The sequence below is a fragment of the Lycium ferocissimum genome, chromosome 8, assembly GCF_029784015.1.
Source record: "Lycium ferocissimum isolate CSIRO_LF1 chromosome 8, AGI_CSIRO_Lferr_CH_V1, whole genome shotgun sequence".
NCBI lineage: Eukaryota > Viridiplantae > Streptophyta > Magnoliopsida > Solanales > Solanaceae > Lycium > Lycium ferocissimum.
This window is the reverse complement of record NC_081349.1, coordinates 44,487,003-44,501,287: the sequence shown is the minus strand read 5'-3', so window position 1 is coordinate 44,501,287 and position 14,285 is coordinate 44,487,003. Positions and strand designations below refer to the sequence as shown.

Below are 14,285 nucleotides of genomic sequence, written 5' to 3'. Positions count from 1 at the left end.
AAGAGAAATAATAAAAACAAATAGTCAATAAGTGGGCTCTTTAAATTTATTACAAGAGAAATGCCGAATAAAAAATATTTTTCAAAATTTTGACCAACAAAAAATGAGAAAATTAGAAAACATTTTTCTCCACGCCAAACGCACTCTAAGTACCTTTTTTTCTTAATCCAATAACTTTTTACAATTTCAAAGTCTAGAAAATTAAGTCCTCAGAAAAAGTTTATTGAACCAACTGGGGCATGCAAGAGTGGAGGACTTAATTGGTCACGAAGAGAATGATGCAGCTAAACATTGTTAGTCTTTGTAGGTATATTTGATATATCAGTAATGACATATTGGATGTGCACTTTGAAAAATTCATTCAATTTGAACCATAAAAAATGTGTTAAAATTTCATTTATATTGGAATGAAGAGAGTAATAAGCAATGTTCACAACCCAAAAGACCAAAAACAGTAAAAGCACTTGTAAATTTCCACGGAATCGCAAGTTACAATGTCCTTCTTTTAACCATTTAAAATTTCTTGAAAAGTTGAATCCCAAATTAAGCCTGTCAATTGGGCCGGGTCAGCCCGGGACCGGGTCGGCCCGGGACCGGCCCACCTAACCCGGCCGGCCCGGTCCCCCAACCCGGTAAAAGGGTGGTGGGCTGGGCTAGTGGAAAAAATGAGGGGGCTGGGCCGGACATGCCATTTAGCCCGCTAGCCCGGCCCACCAACAGCCCGGGTTCTAGCCCACCGGGGGCCCGGCCCGGCCCACTTCGAATTAATTTTAAAAAAAAATTTAAGTGGTATATTTGTGTATATCTTATATATGTTAATGGTATATTTGTGTATATCTTGAATATGTTGTTGGAATGAAGACTCCCAACAGCTATTCAAGTGCCAAAAAATTATAAAAAGTTGAGAATGCGATACAAGACTACATAAGTAATTTAAAATAAAACTTCAAACTTAAATTGATAACATTGCAAATTCAAAACATACAAACTTGAACGGTTAACTTATTACAAATGAAAAGTTCAAAACGCTAGCATCGATGGAGAAATTTAAAGAAGAGATAAACTTCAAAGTTCAATTTTGTGCCTTTTGTCCAAGTGCCTACGTAACGGACCGGTACCCCCAAAAACCGGTTCGGACTTATGGAGATATATTTGACCACAATGTTGACATTTAACATGTTCCTCTTCTACTAGCTCAAAATGCAACCACACCGGACTTGAAATTGATCTTCGGACGAGGAGGTGGAGGATTATCATTATCCATTAAATTTAAATTTTGAAATTTGAACTTGGAAGTTGGAGAAGAGAGAGAGAGAGAGATGAGTAGGAAATTTAGGGAAAGAGGAAAGTAGGGAATTGTGAGACAATATGGAGAAGAATGAATGGTATTTATAGATTGAAAATAGGGCCAAAGTATATTTAAGGAACTTGATGGTTAAAATAAAGTTGACAACAACTAGATTTTAAAGTATGAAACTCAATAAATTTTAGTATTAGAATTTTTTTTTAAAATAATTAAAATTCGGCCCGGCCCACTAACTAAAACTCGGCCCGGCCCACTTAGCCCACTATGTACCCTTACCCGGGTAGGGGGCTGGGCCGGACACCCCTTTCCCTCCTCCAACCCGGCCCACTAACTATGGCCCGGCCCCCAGCCCGGCCCCATGTGACCGGCATTTATATGGCCCGGCCCACTAACTATGGCCTTGCCCCCAGCCCGGCCCCATGTGACCCGCATTTATATGGCCCGGCCCGACCCACTTGACAGGCTTATCCCAAATTTTCTATTTCCAATCTTCCAATTCCAATCTACTATAATATTTCCATTTTTTAATAAGTTTGTTCAAAAAATAATGATATCTTATTTTTGCCTTTGGTGACATTCTTTTATAACCACAAAAAACTCATAGCATGGTTAAAATCATATATTTAATCAAACATTATCTATCCTTAAAAGAATCAAACTCCTTTCTTCCTTGATAACATTTATGGTTTTAAAAAATTGTCAACTTTTTTAATGCGCTCGCTAATGTAGTCCACTGCACCCTTTCAATGCTTCTTCACCAGCACCGAATTACAATAAAAATCTACCTATATATTAATTACTTGTAGTAACCATTCTATCTATTTATTTTCTTAGCTTCTACAGATTACAACTTCATGGCTATTCACAAATTACTACTCTTTTTTATTTTTCATATTTACCTTCACGGCTTCATCCTAGCTCAGCCTAATTTAGTATTCACTAGTTGTGGTAACAATGGTGACTACACTCTAAATAGTGCATACCGCAATAATCTTAACGCACTCCTCTCCTCCCTTTCGTCAAATATAAATAACTATGGTTTTCACAACACTTCTATTGGCCAAAACACCGACAATATGGTCAGTGCTATTGTGCTATGCAGAGGGGATGTGAACATTAGACAATGTCGCGCTTGTGTCAACAACGTTGCTCAAAAGCTCGTACATTCATGTCCCAACAAGAAAGAAGCTTTTGGTGGATACGATGAATGTATGTTACAGTACTCTGGTCGATCAATTTTGGGTACTACATCGAATTTGCCTCTACTCTACATGTGGGACGACGCATTTGCTTCAAAACCCGAGGAATTTAACCAAGAGCTCAAGAAATTGATGGATGTATTGCGAGGCGTAGCTGCATATGGCGATCCACTTCGTAAATATGCCACTGGTCGGGCTATAGATCGGAATTATCAGACTATATATGCACTTGTGCAATGTACTCCTGACTTGTCCCCTCAGGATTGCTACGATTGCCTAACGAACGCTTATGGAGCTATGGCTACTTGTCCCTGTAATGGCAATAGGGGCAGTAGACAAATAGGGTCTAGGTGCAACTTCCGTTATGAGAGGGCTTGTTTCTTTAACTAGGTGAATGTTTTTGTTTTCCGGGGCGGAGCTAAAGGGACAAAAAGGATTCACCCGAACCTTCGTTGTGAGAAAATCAACACTATGTCTATATATGTAAGGTCAAATAAAACAATAATAACATATGTATAATGAACCTTTTGGCGAATATCTTGCCTTGGTTCAGCTAAAGACCGTAGCGTCCTATTTTATTTAAGAAGAAATTTCACAAAGCACTATGATTTGTATGATGTTTACCGTGCGCAACTACAACTCATATAATTACATTTCGCAGCTATTGTTTTGTTGCTTTTAGCTCGTCTCACATGTAGTCATTCGCGTTAAATAGTTGTATCAACAAATACAATTTGTATTTGTTTGCTTGGAGCTGTATCTATTCAATCCATTTAAATCTCCAGAAGAAGCAGGGTTAGAGAACCACAAAACAAATACAGTCAAACAAAGATACGTATAACCAAAATACATCCCAACCTGAAAAAATAATACATACATGGTATAACCAAGGCGAAATACAGAAAAACAGGTGTGTATATATACAAGGATAAAAACAACAAAAATACAGGGGTGAATATATGGGTACGTAACCATAAAGATACAGTCAAACAAGGATACATCCATAAGCATACAGTCACATAAGGATGCAAACAACCAAAATATATCCCATAACTGAAAAGAATAATACATACATGATACAATCAAGGCGAAATACAGAAATACGTGGAACATATACATGGATACATGACCACAAAAATACAGTCTTTCGCTACTTCTCTTGATCTTTTTCTGATAATGGGCAATTGTACAGAATTAGTATTAACCCTACAATTGCTTTTGAACACTGTTTTGATAAGCATACTTTTCTTAATCCAATGAGTATACTTTTTACAACTCCAAAGTCTAGAAAATTAAGTACTCAAAAAAAGTTTATTGACCCAACTGGAGCATGGAAGAGTGGAAGACTTAATTGGTCGCGAGAGAATGATGCAGCTAAACATTAATGTTAGTCTTCGTAGATATATTTGATATATTGGTAAAAGGATATACAATCACCTTTCTATAACAGCATCTTCATATATAGTGGCGGAAACATGATTTTTATAAAGGGGGTTGGAAAATATAAGAAAGAAGCAAACACACGAAGAAGTCAAGGGGATTCAACATCTACTATATATACATAAAAATAATGATAATTTATATATACAATGTAATTTTTCGCCGAAGGAGATTCGGATGATAATGTATGGCTCAGGCTTATTTTTTTCTTCTATAGAAATCATATCTATATTTATAACCGTCTCATTCTCACCTAAATTATAATACACCTCCTTGGAGGGAAGTCTAACCTACTAGTTTTTGGGTATCCATTTATCTATATTTTTCTATTATATATAAGCCTCTAACGAGACCAACACAGCGTCAAGTACTTGTACCAAAAGTTTTACAAATTGTACACGCAATGAATGCTTGTACCATAAGCTATATAACTTGTACACTTTATCCAACTATTTTTTTATCCCACGTGGACATATGTCATAGTACTTAATATTTATTCCCTTCTCATGTATAGACGTATGCACTTCAATTTTAATTCTCCGACACATTTATTTTCTCCGTGCACTTTTACTTGTTCACTTTTGACTTTTCACGTTCTTGCTGAATATTTATTCTTTTCTCATGTATAGACAAACGTATGCAGTTCAATTTTAATTCTCCTACACAAATTTATTTCCTCCGTGTACTTTTACTTGTTCGCTTTTGACTTTTCACGTTCTTTAAGAATTAATAAATGAAGCGTGGGATATATGCCATAGTACTGAATATTTATTCTCTTCTCATGTATACATGTATGCACTTCAATTTTAATTCTCCGACACATATTTATTTCCTCCGTGCACTTTTACTTGTTCACTTTTGACTTTTCACGTTCTTACTGAATATTTATTCTCTTCTCATGTATACATGTATGCACTTCAATTTTAATTCTCCGACACATATTTATTTCCTCCGTGCACTTTTACTTGTTCACTTTTGACTTTTCACGTTCTTTAAGAATTAATAAATGAAGTACTCCCTTCGTCCCATATTACTTGGCCACATTACTAAAAATATATGTCTATTTTTCTATTCTATATTTTTCTTCTTATATATAAACGCCCAAGGTGGATGAACACAACAACAATAAGTTGTACAAAAAACAACTGAAATTGTACTCTAAGCAGGGACTAACATGTGTACATTTCAGAAGTTGAACATTAATTCTACCTCTTGTGTGTTTACTTTTTAAGTCCCCACAGGTCCGCAGTGTCTTAATTGTCCTTTCATTTCCTTCATTTGGCATATACTCCCTCTTTCTCAATTTAAGTGTCTACGTTTGACTAGACATGGAGTTTAAGAAATGAAAATAGATTTTCAAATCTTGTGGTTCTAAATTAAAAATGTGTATAATATAATAAAATATCCTTTGAATCTTGTGCTTATAAACTTGACATGTAGGATATTTGAATTGTCAACTTACTAAATATAAAAAAGAGGCGGACATAACCAAAATAAGACTATTTTTTTTTTTTTAACAACAAACGCCCAAGTGGACGAACACAGCAACAATAAGTTGTACAAAAAGCAACTGAAATTGTACTCTAAGCCAGGACTAACATGTGTACATTTCAGAAGTTTAACATTAATACTACCTCTTGTGTGTTTACTTTTTAAGTCCCCACGTGTCCGCAGTGTCTCAATTGTCCTTTCATTTCCTTCATTTGGCATATACTCCCTCTGTCTCAATTTAAGTGTCTATATTTGACTAGACACGGAGTTTAAGAAATAAATATAGACTATCTTGTGGTTCTAAATTAAAAATGTGTATAATATAATAAAATATCCTTTGAATCTTGTGATTATAAACTTGACATGTAAGATATTTGAATTGTCAACTTACTAAATATAAAAAGAGGTTGACATAACCAAAATAAGACAAATTTTAATAACAATTGAGAAATTAAGGGAAAAAATAAGATAAAAAATAAAAAATATGGAGACTCACTAAGGAAAATCGAGATATCCTTTACAAAATATACAAACCATAAAGACTAACTAAATTGAGTAACCAAATTAATCATGTTGGACCTCGTGCATCGCACGGGCATAATTTGCTAGTTTGTAATATATACATATGGAGAATTCTATTAGTTCGCTCTATATACCACTTGTTTATATATGTACAATCCGCATCTCCCAAAATGAATAAGTATACAAAAATTACAACAGATTTCAGAAAAGATAGATGCACGACAAACTATAATCATAAATTTGATAACTCTTTCATGGGTCAAATAAAAATAATTCATTTAATATATATCACTGTATTTATATATACTAGAGAAAAAGCTCATGAAGGGGGCAAATGAGGGTGTGAATTATGAAAGTGGATGGGGTCTTAAAGCTATTTTGGAGAGAGAGAATAGATGAAGGGATTTCACTTCACTAATGTGAGTTAAAATGGGAGAGTTAAGAGCTAAGGGTGTCAAGTGGGCCGGGCCAGCCTTAACCCAGCCCGGTAAACTGGGCCCACCATCGGCCCGGCCCAGACCCACTAAGAGGTGTAAGGGGCTGGGCTAGGTGGGATTTATTAGGGGGCGGGGCTAGGTGGGATTTATTAGGGGGCTAGGCTAGATGGGATTTATTCAAATTTGGGCGGACAACTGGACAACCCACGGCCCGGCCCGCTTTATTAGTCCGGTGATGGCCCACAGCCTGACCCGGCCCACTTCAAATAAAAAAAAAAGAAAAAAGATAAGTACTACATTTATTACTAATAATAAGTATTTTAAAAACATTGTATCCCAATAAATTAGGAGTCTCTTTTTACGGAGCACTTTAGTTTTCTTTAAAATTGTATTTTAAAGCTAGACAATCTTGTTTTCTCAACAAATATACCTTTGATACATTTTCAGTATATAGTATGTATTAGATTGTGATAGTACTTATCTCAACAAATATACCTTTGATAAATCATTCAGTTCAATTTCATGCCTTTTCACAAGTGTCTACGCAACACACCGGTACCCTCCTCCACCCCCACCCCCCTAATAGGCTAATACCCGACGCTCAGGACTTGTGGAGATATATGTCACCACAATGTTGATATTTAACATGTTCCTCATTTACTCGCTCAAAATGCATCCACACCGCACTTGAAGTTGATCTTCGAACTCGAGGAGAAGGTGGAGGTGAAGTAATTTACACTAGTTGAATAACAAATTTAGATAAAGAGAGAATTGTGAAAGAATTGTGTGAAAATGAAGAAGAATGGAGGGGTATTTATAGTTTGAAAATATGACCAAAGTGAAGTTATTCATAAATTTAGGGGTTCAAATAAAATTAGCAACGACTAGTTTTTTAAATTTACAATGGCTAGCTTTTTGAATTTGAGGACGACTAAACTTTTTTTAATTTAGCAATTTTATCATTAGATGTAAATGTTAATTTTATTATTATTAATAAATGTAAATGTCTATTTTTGTATTAGAACTTTTTTTTAAAAAAAAGAAGCCCGGCCCACTAAATATAACCCGGCCCGGCCCGGTTAGCCCGAGGTGTAGCTCCTATCCGGGGTGGGCTGGGCCGAACACCCTTTTCCCTCTCCAAGCCCGGCCCCCTAACTTACGGCCCGGCCCCTTGTGGCCACGTTTAAATGGCCCGGCCCGGCCCGCTTGACACCCTTATTAAGAGTGAACTAAAAGATTATTTCATTTTCTTTATAATTACTTTAATAAATATGCAAGGAGATTAATATAATGAAAGGAAGAATAGCATTAAATTAAGACTAAAGAATAATATATAGTTTACTTAATAGAGCAAACAAAAGTAATTTCGTTTTGGTGAGTTGTGATCACCCATATGAGGAAACTAAATTTTAATCAAGCTTGTCTTTTTATGATCACGACTCACATACTTCATACGTGCAATGTACGTGATATTCTAAAAATATCATTTGGATAATTTCTATCCATCAGAAAAAAGTGTCCAGTCTAACTAAGGGAACATATGTGATCAGATTATAATATACCTTCTTAATTCTTTTTTTATTTTTTTTTTTTTTTTATTTTTTTATTTTTTATAACTTGTTTGTTTTAGTAACGACCAATCTCATTTTCATTTAGATTATAATCAAATCGTGGAGTAAACGAATTTTTTTTTTTTTTTTCCATTATTTAGTATACATTTTTTTTTTTTTTTTTTTTTGTTTATATTTATAAAAACAGATGAAAAATTCTATTTTGTTTTCTCCACATATTAGTTGTCTAATATAATTTAAAATTTTACTTTAGTTTATCTTCAAATTCGACGAAAATAATATCAATCTTAAATGATGTCTTAAAATATTTCATTGGGAGATTTGCCTCTTTTATTCAATCATTATATAATCATGTGAGAACATCTATTCAATCTAAGTTAAAGGAATAAATTCAGGGATCCGACACAACTTTAGGGGTAGCAACACAGTGACTGACGTTTTGGCACGCCAAGGAGCAAAATCATCATCAAACAACCAATACGTCTTTTCGAGGAATCCACCGTTTTGGTTGCAAGGAATGCTACAACGAGATTAAGAAGGACATTATATTACTAATTTTTTCTTATGGTCCGTAATAATTTAGCTAAATTTGGGAACCTTATTGTTATGCTTTGCTATGTAATGACTAAATCACGTATCCATAAATAAATAAATATAATTTATTACCAAACAAAAGAAGTTAAAGGAATAAGTACAACAAATTGAAGTAGTTTCGTTTTGGTAAGTTGTCCATTGATAGGAGGAAAATAAATTTCAATCAAGCAACTTTTTTTTTTTCCTGTTCACGGTGACGACTCACGTGCTTTATACGTGGTTTTGTAAGGATCTGTTTGGATAATTTCTATAAGTTGAACAAAAGTTATCCAGTTTTAGGTAAAGGATCATTGGTGATCTAAGATTATAATATACCTTCTTGAAGAAAACACTTATTCGACATATTGTAATTACTCATGAGACTAGGATTAGGCATTCTTTTAGAGAAGCTAACAAGGTTGCGGACAAATTAGCCTCGTTGAGCCATTCTACTAACGAAGTGTACGTATACACTGATTTTGCTGATTTACCAAGACAGATTCAAGGTTTTCGTAATGTGGATAGATGGAATTTACTCACATTTGAGTCAAGGGGAGAAATCCAAATTTGCTCATCTATGAGCCTCCTTGATTGCATCCTATATTTTTTTGGTTAACTGAGAAATTTTCATTCAACCAAGGATAAAATTTACAAAGCAGCTAACTCCTTTTTGGACTATTGAGTTAGTTCTCATCAAGCTATGCCTATACATGTTCGAATTTGTTACTCTCTACATAATGATAAACATACGAATTACAGAGTACATCATATCCATATCCCTTCCTACAAGCTACTATATTGTATCTTCTCTTTCTTCATGCCGGGTATCCCTTGAGTCTTTCTAGCTGAGCCTTCCATTTGACTTGTTGCTGTCCTGCAATATGAATTTGTACAGCAATCTCTCTCAGCAACTGTCTGCTTGGTTTAGCACCTTTCTGAATCCTTCTGTTGTTCTCTCAGCAACTGTCTGCTTGGTTTAGCACATTTCTGAAACCTTCTGTTGTTCCTTTCAATCCAGATGTGGTACACAGCTGCAGCAAAAACAAACCCCAATATCCCTGCTCTTGGTCTACTATTCCTGAGTTGGTCCTGGAGCCATGTTATCTCACTGTCCCAGCTGCTTGGTTGCCTTTGTATATTCAGCCATTTCAAAAGAGCACCCCATATATGTCTAGAGTAAGTGCAATTAAAGAACAGGTGTTCAGCATTTTCCTCAAGCCTGGAATCACAGAGTACACAATCTTTGTGCACTTGTATTCCCTATTTAGCTAATCTGTCCACAGTTGAGAGTCTGTGGTGTAGTGCAATCCATAGTATAAAGTGATGCCTAGGCAAGGGCCCTTTCACTAGTATCAGATTCGTCCATGTAGCCTTTTGATATTGAGGGAGCATAACCCCATAAGCTTTCTTGATGCTGTAATTCCCTTGAGCTGTCATAGGTTGTAAAGCTTGAATTATATATGTTTGCCCTTGAATCCATTTCCTAGCCTCAAATATCTTCCTAACTATCCAGCAAGGTTGTTTTGGTACTGGCATAGTAGTAAGATTTTGCCTCTTAATATAGAATGAATGGATCCACAAAACCCAGAGTTTATCCTTTTTCATAGCCAATGCCCACAATAACTTGCTAATGGCAGCTTTGTTCCAGGTCAGAAAGTCTAGAACATTTAATCCCCCAGCTGATTTTGGCTTTTTGCTGATAGAATAGGATCACTTCTTTGCTTTGGTCTATCCAGTCATACACTGGTGTAAAGGGTATGACCTCCTTCTCAATGTTCTCATGTTTCAAGCGACAATAAAATTGTGACTCGTTTAAGGTAAAAAAACTGCTTAATATAATTATAAATATAAATTTTCTATATTGATAACGGTCAATCTCCATTTAGACTATAATTACAACTAGAGGAAAGGTTTCCTTATTTATCTTTGAGTATCCGTTGTCACTACACCAAAAGAGGCTTTTAGTCCCAATATATTTTCCTTTTAGCGGCAATATTTATTGTCATACAAACATTTAACATCAATTGGTTAATGCTATTAGATCCAAGGTCGCAAAAGCCTATAGCGACATTTATTGTTAGGGCTAAAGTTTGGTATTCATAGGTAATAATTGATTCTAGAATATAATTAGCGGCAATTAAGTTATTGCCGCAAATTAATTGCCGCTAAAAGCATATTTTGTTGTAGTGTGTCTATGTCTATAATAGATGAAAAATTCTACTTATTTCTCTTCACATTTCATTTATCTACAGATAATTTGAAGATTTAATTCACTTTATCGTCAAATTCAATAAAATAATATTACTCAGATGGTAAGCACTCTCTATCTCCAACTTTAAAGTTATGGGTTTGAGTCGCCAAGGGAGCAAAAAAGCGGAAGTTCCTAGGAGAAAAAAATTACAAAATATTCTCGATGTTTTGATTGATTAATTTCTTTTATATTAAAATAAAAAAATAAACTTTTATTTTTATGAATTTGACTATAGTGATGAGGAGTGAAACATGTCATTTATCTGTAGAACTTTAAAATTCTTTGTCGTAGAAAACAAAAGTAGTTACCTAACTAAAACAAAAGCAGTTACCTAACTCTCTCTAAACGTATAGTTATCAGTATACCTCGACAAAGATTGTTAACTTTTGTCCATTGCTATCAAATTTGGAGAATTTTTGTTATTACGCTACTCTTTTTATTACAGTCACGTGCATTACACGTGCAATGATAGTGATATTGTAAGGATCGTTTGGTTTCCTATAAGCTGGACAAAAAGTGTCTAGTTTTAGCTCAATGATCATATATGGCATAGGCTTATTATTTCTTCTATAGCTATTATATCTATATTTATAACCGTTAGTCTCATTCTCACCAAAATTATAATATACCTCCTTGGAGGAAAGTCTAACCTACTTGTATTTGGATATCCATTTGTCTATATTTGTAATATATATATATAGAAAATTCTATTTAATTCGCTCCAGATATCACTTGTTTATATATGTAAAATATGTATCTCCCTAAAATGAATAAGTATAAAAATTACAACAAATTTCGAAACAAGTTCAATATATGATAAATTATAATAAAAAATGTGATAATTCTTTCATGGGTCATACAAATTTTTTTTTATCCCTGCATTCTAACTATATAGAAGTGTGGGTTTCTATCCGGATCGACATGTGTGCTTTGTGATAGTAGATTTCAAATATTGTTGTCATTTCATATATAATTTCATGTAGCAATACATACGTGGCTTTTATTCCTGTATCCACCTCATACTCATCTTTGTCGGCGTTCCTGAGTTTGTCTCTTTTCCTCTCTTCGCTGTTCTTGCCCATTTCTCTCATTCACAGGTATGTTCTCTCTCTTTTGTGCAATCAAAGTTCAATTTTATTTTGATTTCAACTCGGTTAATTTCTAAGGTTTTTTGTAGAAGAATTGGTAATTTGTTCAATTTTAGAATACGTGATGAAAGACTATAATGTAGAGATTGTTGCATATACAAGTGTCGTAGGTTTCATGAGATGTTACAGACCATGAGCTTGAAGAAGCCTTTGGCCATTTTGGTAAAATTATCCATTGTTAGGTTTGTACGTTACAGACTATTGTCGTTATAGACCATCACTTTATGTACTTCTATTTCAGTTTCATCAGGATTAAGGGAGAATCAAGTGGAGCACTTGGCGGGAAAACCCTAAGCCTGCGTAATAGCCGCGTAGTGAAATTTTGGTTAGATTTCGTCCTTGAATTTCTGTTTGATTTGTTGCTGCAGGCAGCGAAAGTTTGTTTATGTTAGTTTTACACTAGCGTTTCAGTAGTCATTGGATTTAAAGGGTCTTGGAAATGGAAGTTTTAAAGTTCCTTCTATTTCTCTTTCGTCTCAAGCTTGTAGTTGAGTTCAAGAATTAGCTATAGGTGTAGCTCCTTGACTGGATTGTATAGATTAGGTGCATAACGGAGATAATAGTAGCCTCCAGCTAGAATGTGTAGAAATCTTAAGCAAAATCAGAGGGAAAAGAATTGTTATTGATCATGAACATAGTCGTGTACAGCATCTCCTTTTATAGGAGTAAAATACAAGAGACCTTAGCCTACTATAAGTGATATACATGAGAGAATCCTATTCAAGCTTAACTATACTAGTCTAAGACTTATCATAACTAACATAAGTACAAGAGATTGAATACATATAGGACTCAAGTTAGTAGGATAGCCAACTGCATACAATGCATATCTAATATCTTCATGTATATCCTGATATATCTTGTATATCAGGATCCTTATCTTCAACACTTCCCCTTAAGCTAGTGGGTGGAGGAACTGTCACTCCTAGATTGCTTCTGAAACCAATAAATAGCTGCTTAGTCAAAGCCTTAGTGTGTATATCAGCTAGCTGATCCTTTGACCTCACAAACTGTGTTAGCAACTGTCCTCTAGCCACCTTTTCTCTAACAAAATGGTAGTCCATCTCAACATACTTAGTTCTTGCATGCAGTACTGGATTAACAGTCATGTACAAAGCACTTAAATTATCACAGTACAATATAGGGACTTTCCTGATATATACTCCAATATCATGGAGAATATAGATGATCCATGTCATCTCAGCTGCAGTAGATGCTAATGCTCTATATTCAGCTTCAGCACTTGATCTTGCCACTGTAGATTGTTTCTTGGATGCCCAAGAAATGCGCTTGCTTTGAGATAGATGTGTCGCCGTAGTTGATCTCCTAGTTGTACGCCAGCCTCCCCGATGCTACCGTATCCGAGTAACCATATAACCTACAAGTAGACTGTGAAATGATTCTGAGTTCATGATGCAGAGTTCTTTTGATATATCTGAGGATCCTTTTTACACCTTGAAGGTGTTCACTATTGGGATTTTGCATAAACTGGCTAGCCAAGTTGACTGCATGAGTGATATCAAGCCTGGTGAGTGTTAAGTACTGTAAATTCCCAACAATGCTTCTGTACAAAGAGACATCAACAGGACTGCCTGTTGCTTATTGTTAGACATGTTTCTGAGCCAAAGGTGTATGTACTGCCTTTGCTAGTGTCATATCAGTCTTATGTAGGAGTTCAGCTGCATACTTGCCTTGACTCAAATGAATTCCTCCTGAGAACTGTTTGACTTCAATACCTAAGAAAAAATGAAGTAATCCAAGATCCTTCATTGCAAATTCTTTGCCTAATGTGGTGATCACCTCTGAGACATGCTCATGATTACTTCCTGTTATTATGATATCATCTACATATAGCAGAAGTAAAATGGTTCCTCTTTTGCAATGCAAAGTGAATAAGGAAGAATCTGCTTTGCTACATATGAATCCTAGGTGAAGTAAGTGCAAACTAAACCTGTCAAACCAAGCTCTAGGAGCTTGTTTGAGTCCATTCAATGCTTTCTTTAGAGAACACACATGATTTGGATACCTGAGATCTGTGAATCCTGGAGGTTGGCTTATAAACACCTCTTCTTGTAAGTGACCATGCATGAATGCATTCTTGACATCTAGCTGTCTGATTTTCCAGTTTGAGCTGATTGCAACTGACAATACAACTCTTATAGTAGTAGCTTTAATCACAGGACTGAAAGTTTCCTCAAAGTCAATTCCTTCAAGCTGAGAAAAGCCTCTAGCAACTAGTCTTGCTTTGTGTCTGTCTATGGTTCCATCTGCCTTCAACTTGGTTTTGAACACCCATTTTGAGCCAACTATGTTCATTCCTGCTGTTTTTGGCACCAGTATCCAAGTA

At 35.2% G+C, this 14,285-nt stretch overlaps 1 protein-coding gene across 1 annotated transcript; it reads left to right on the top strand.

The window, feature by feature from the left end:
• The first annotated feature begins 2,382 nt into the window (after positions 1 to 2,382).
• LOC132066406 (cysteine-rich repeat secretory protein 38-like) lies at positions 2,383 to 2,895 on the top strand. The gene has a single exon (XM_059459723.1). The coding sequence runs from the start codon at positions 2,383 to 2,385 to the stop codon at positions 2,893 to 2,895; it is 513 nt and encodes a 170-aa protein (XP_059315706.1).
• Positions 2,896 to 14,285: the final 11,390 nt, after the last annotated feature.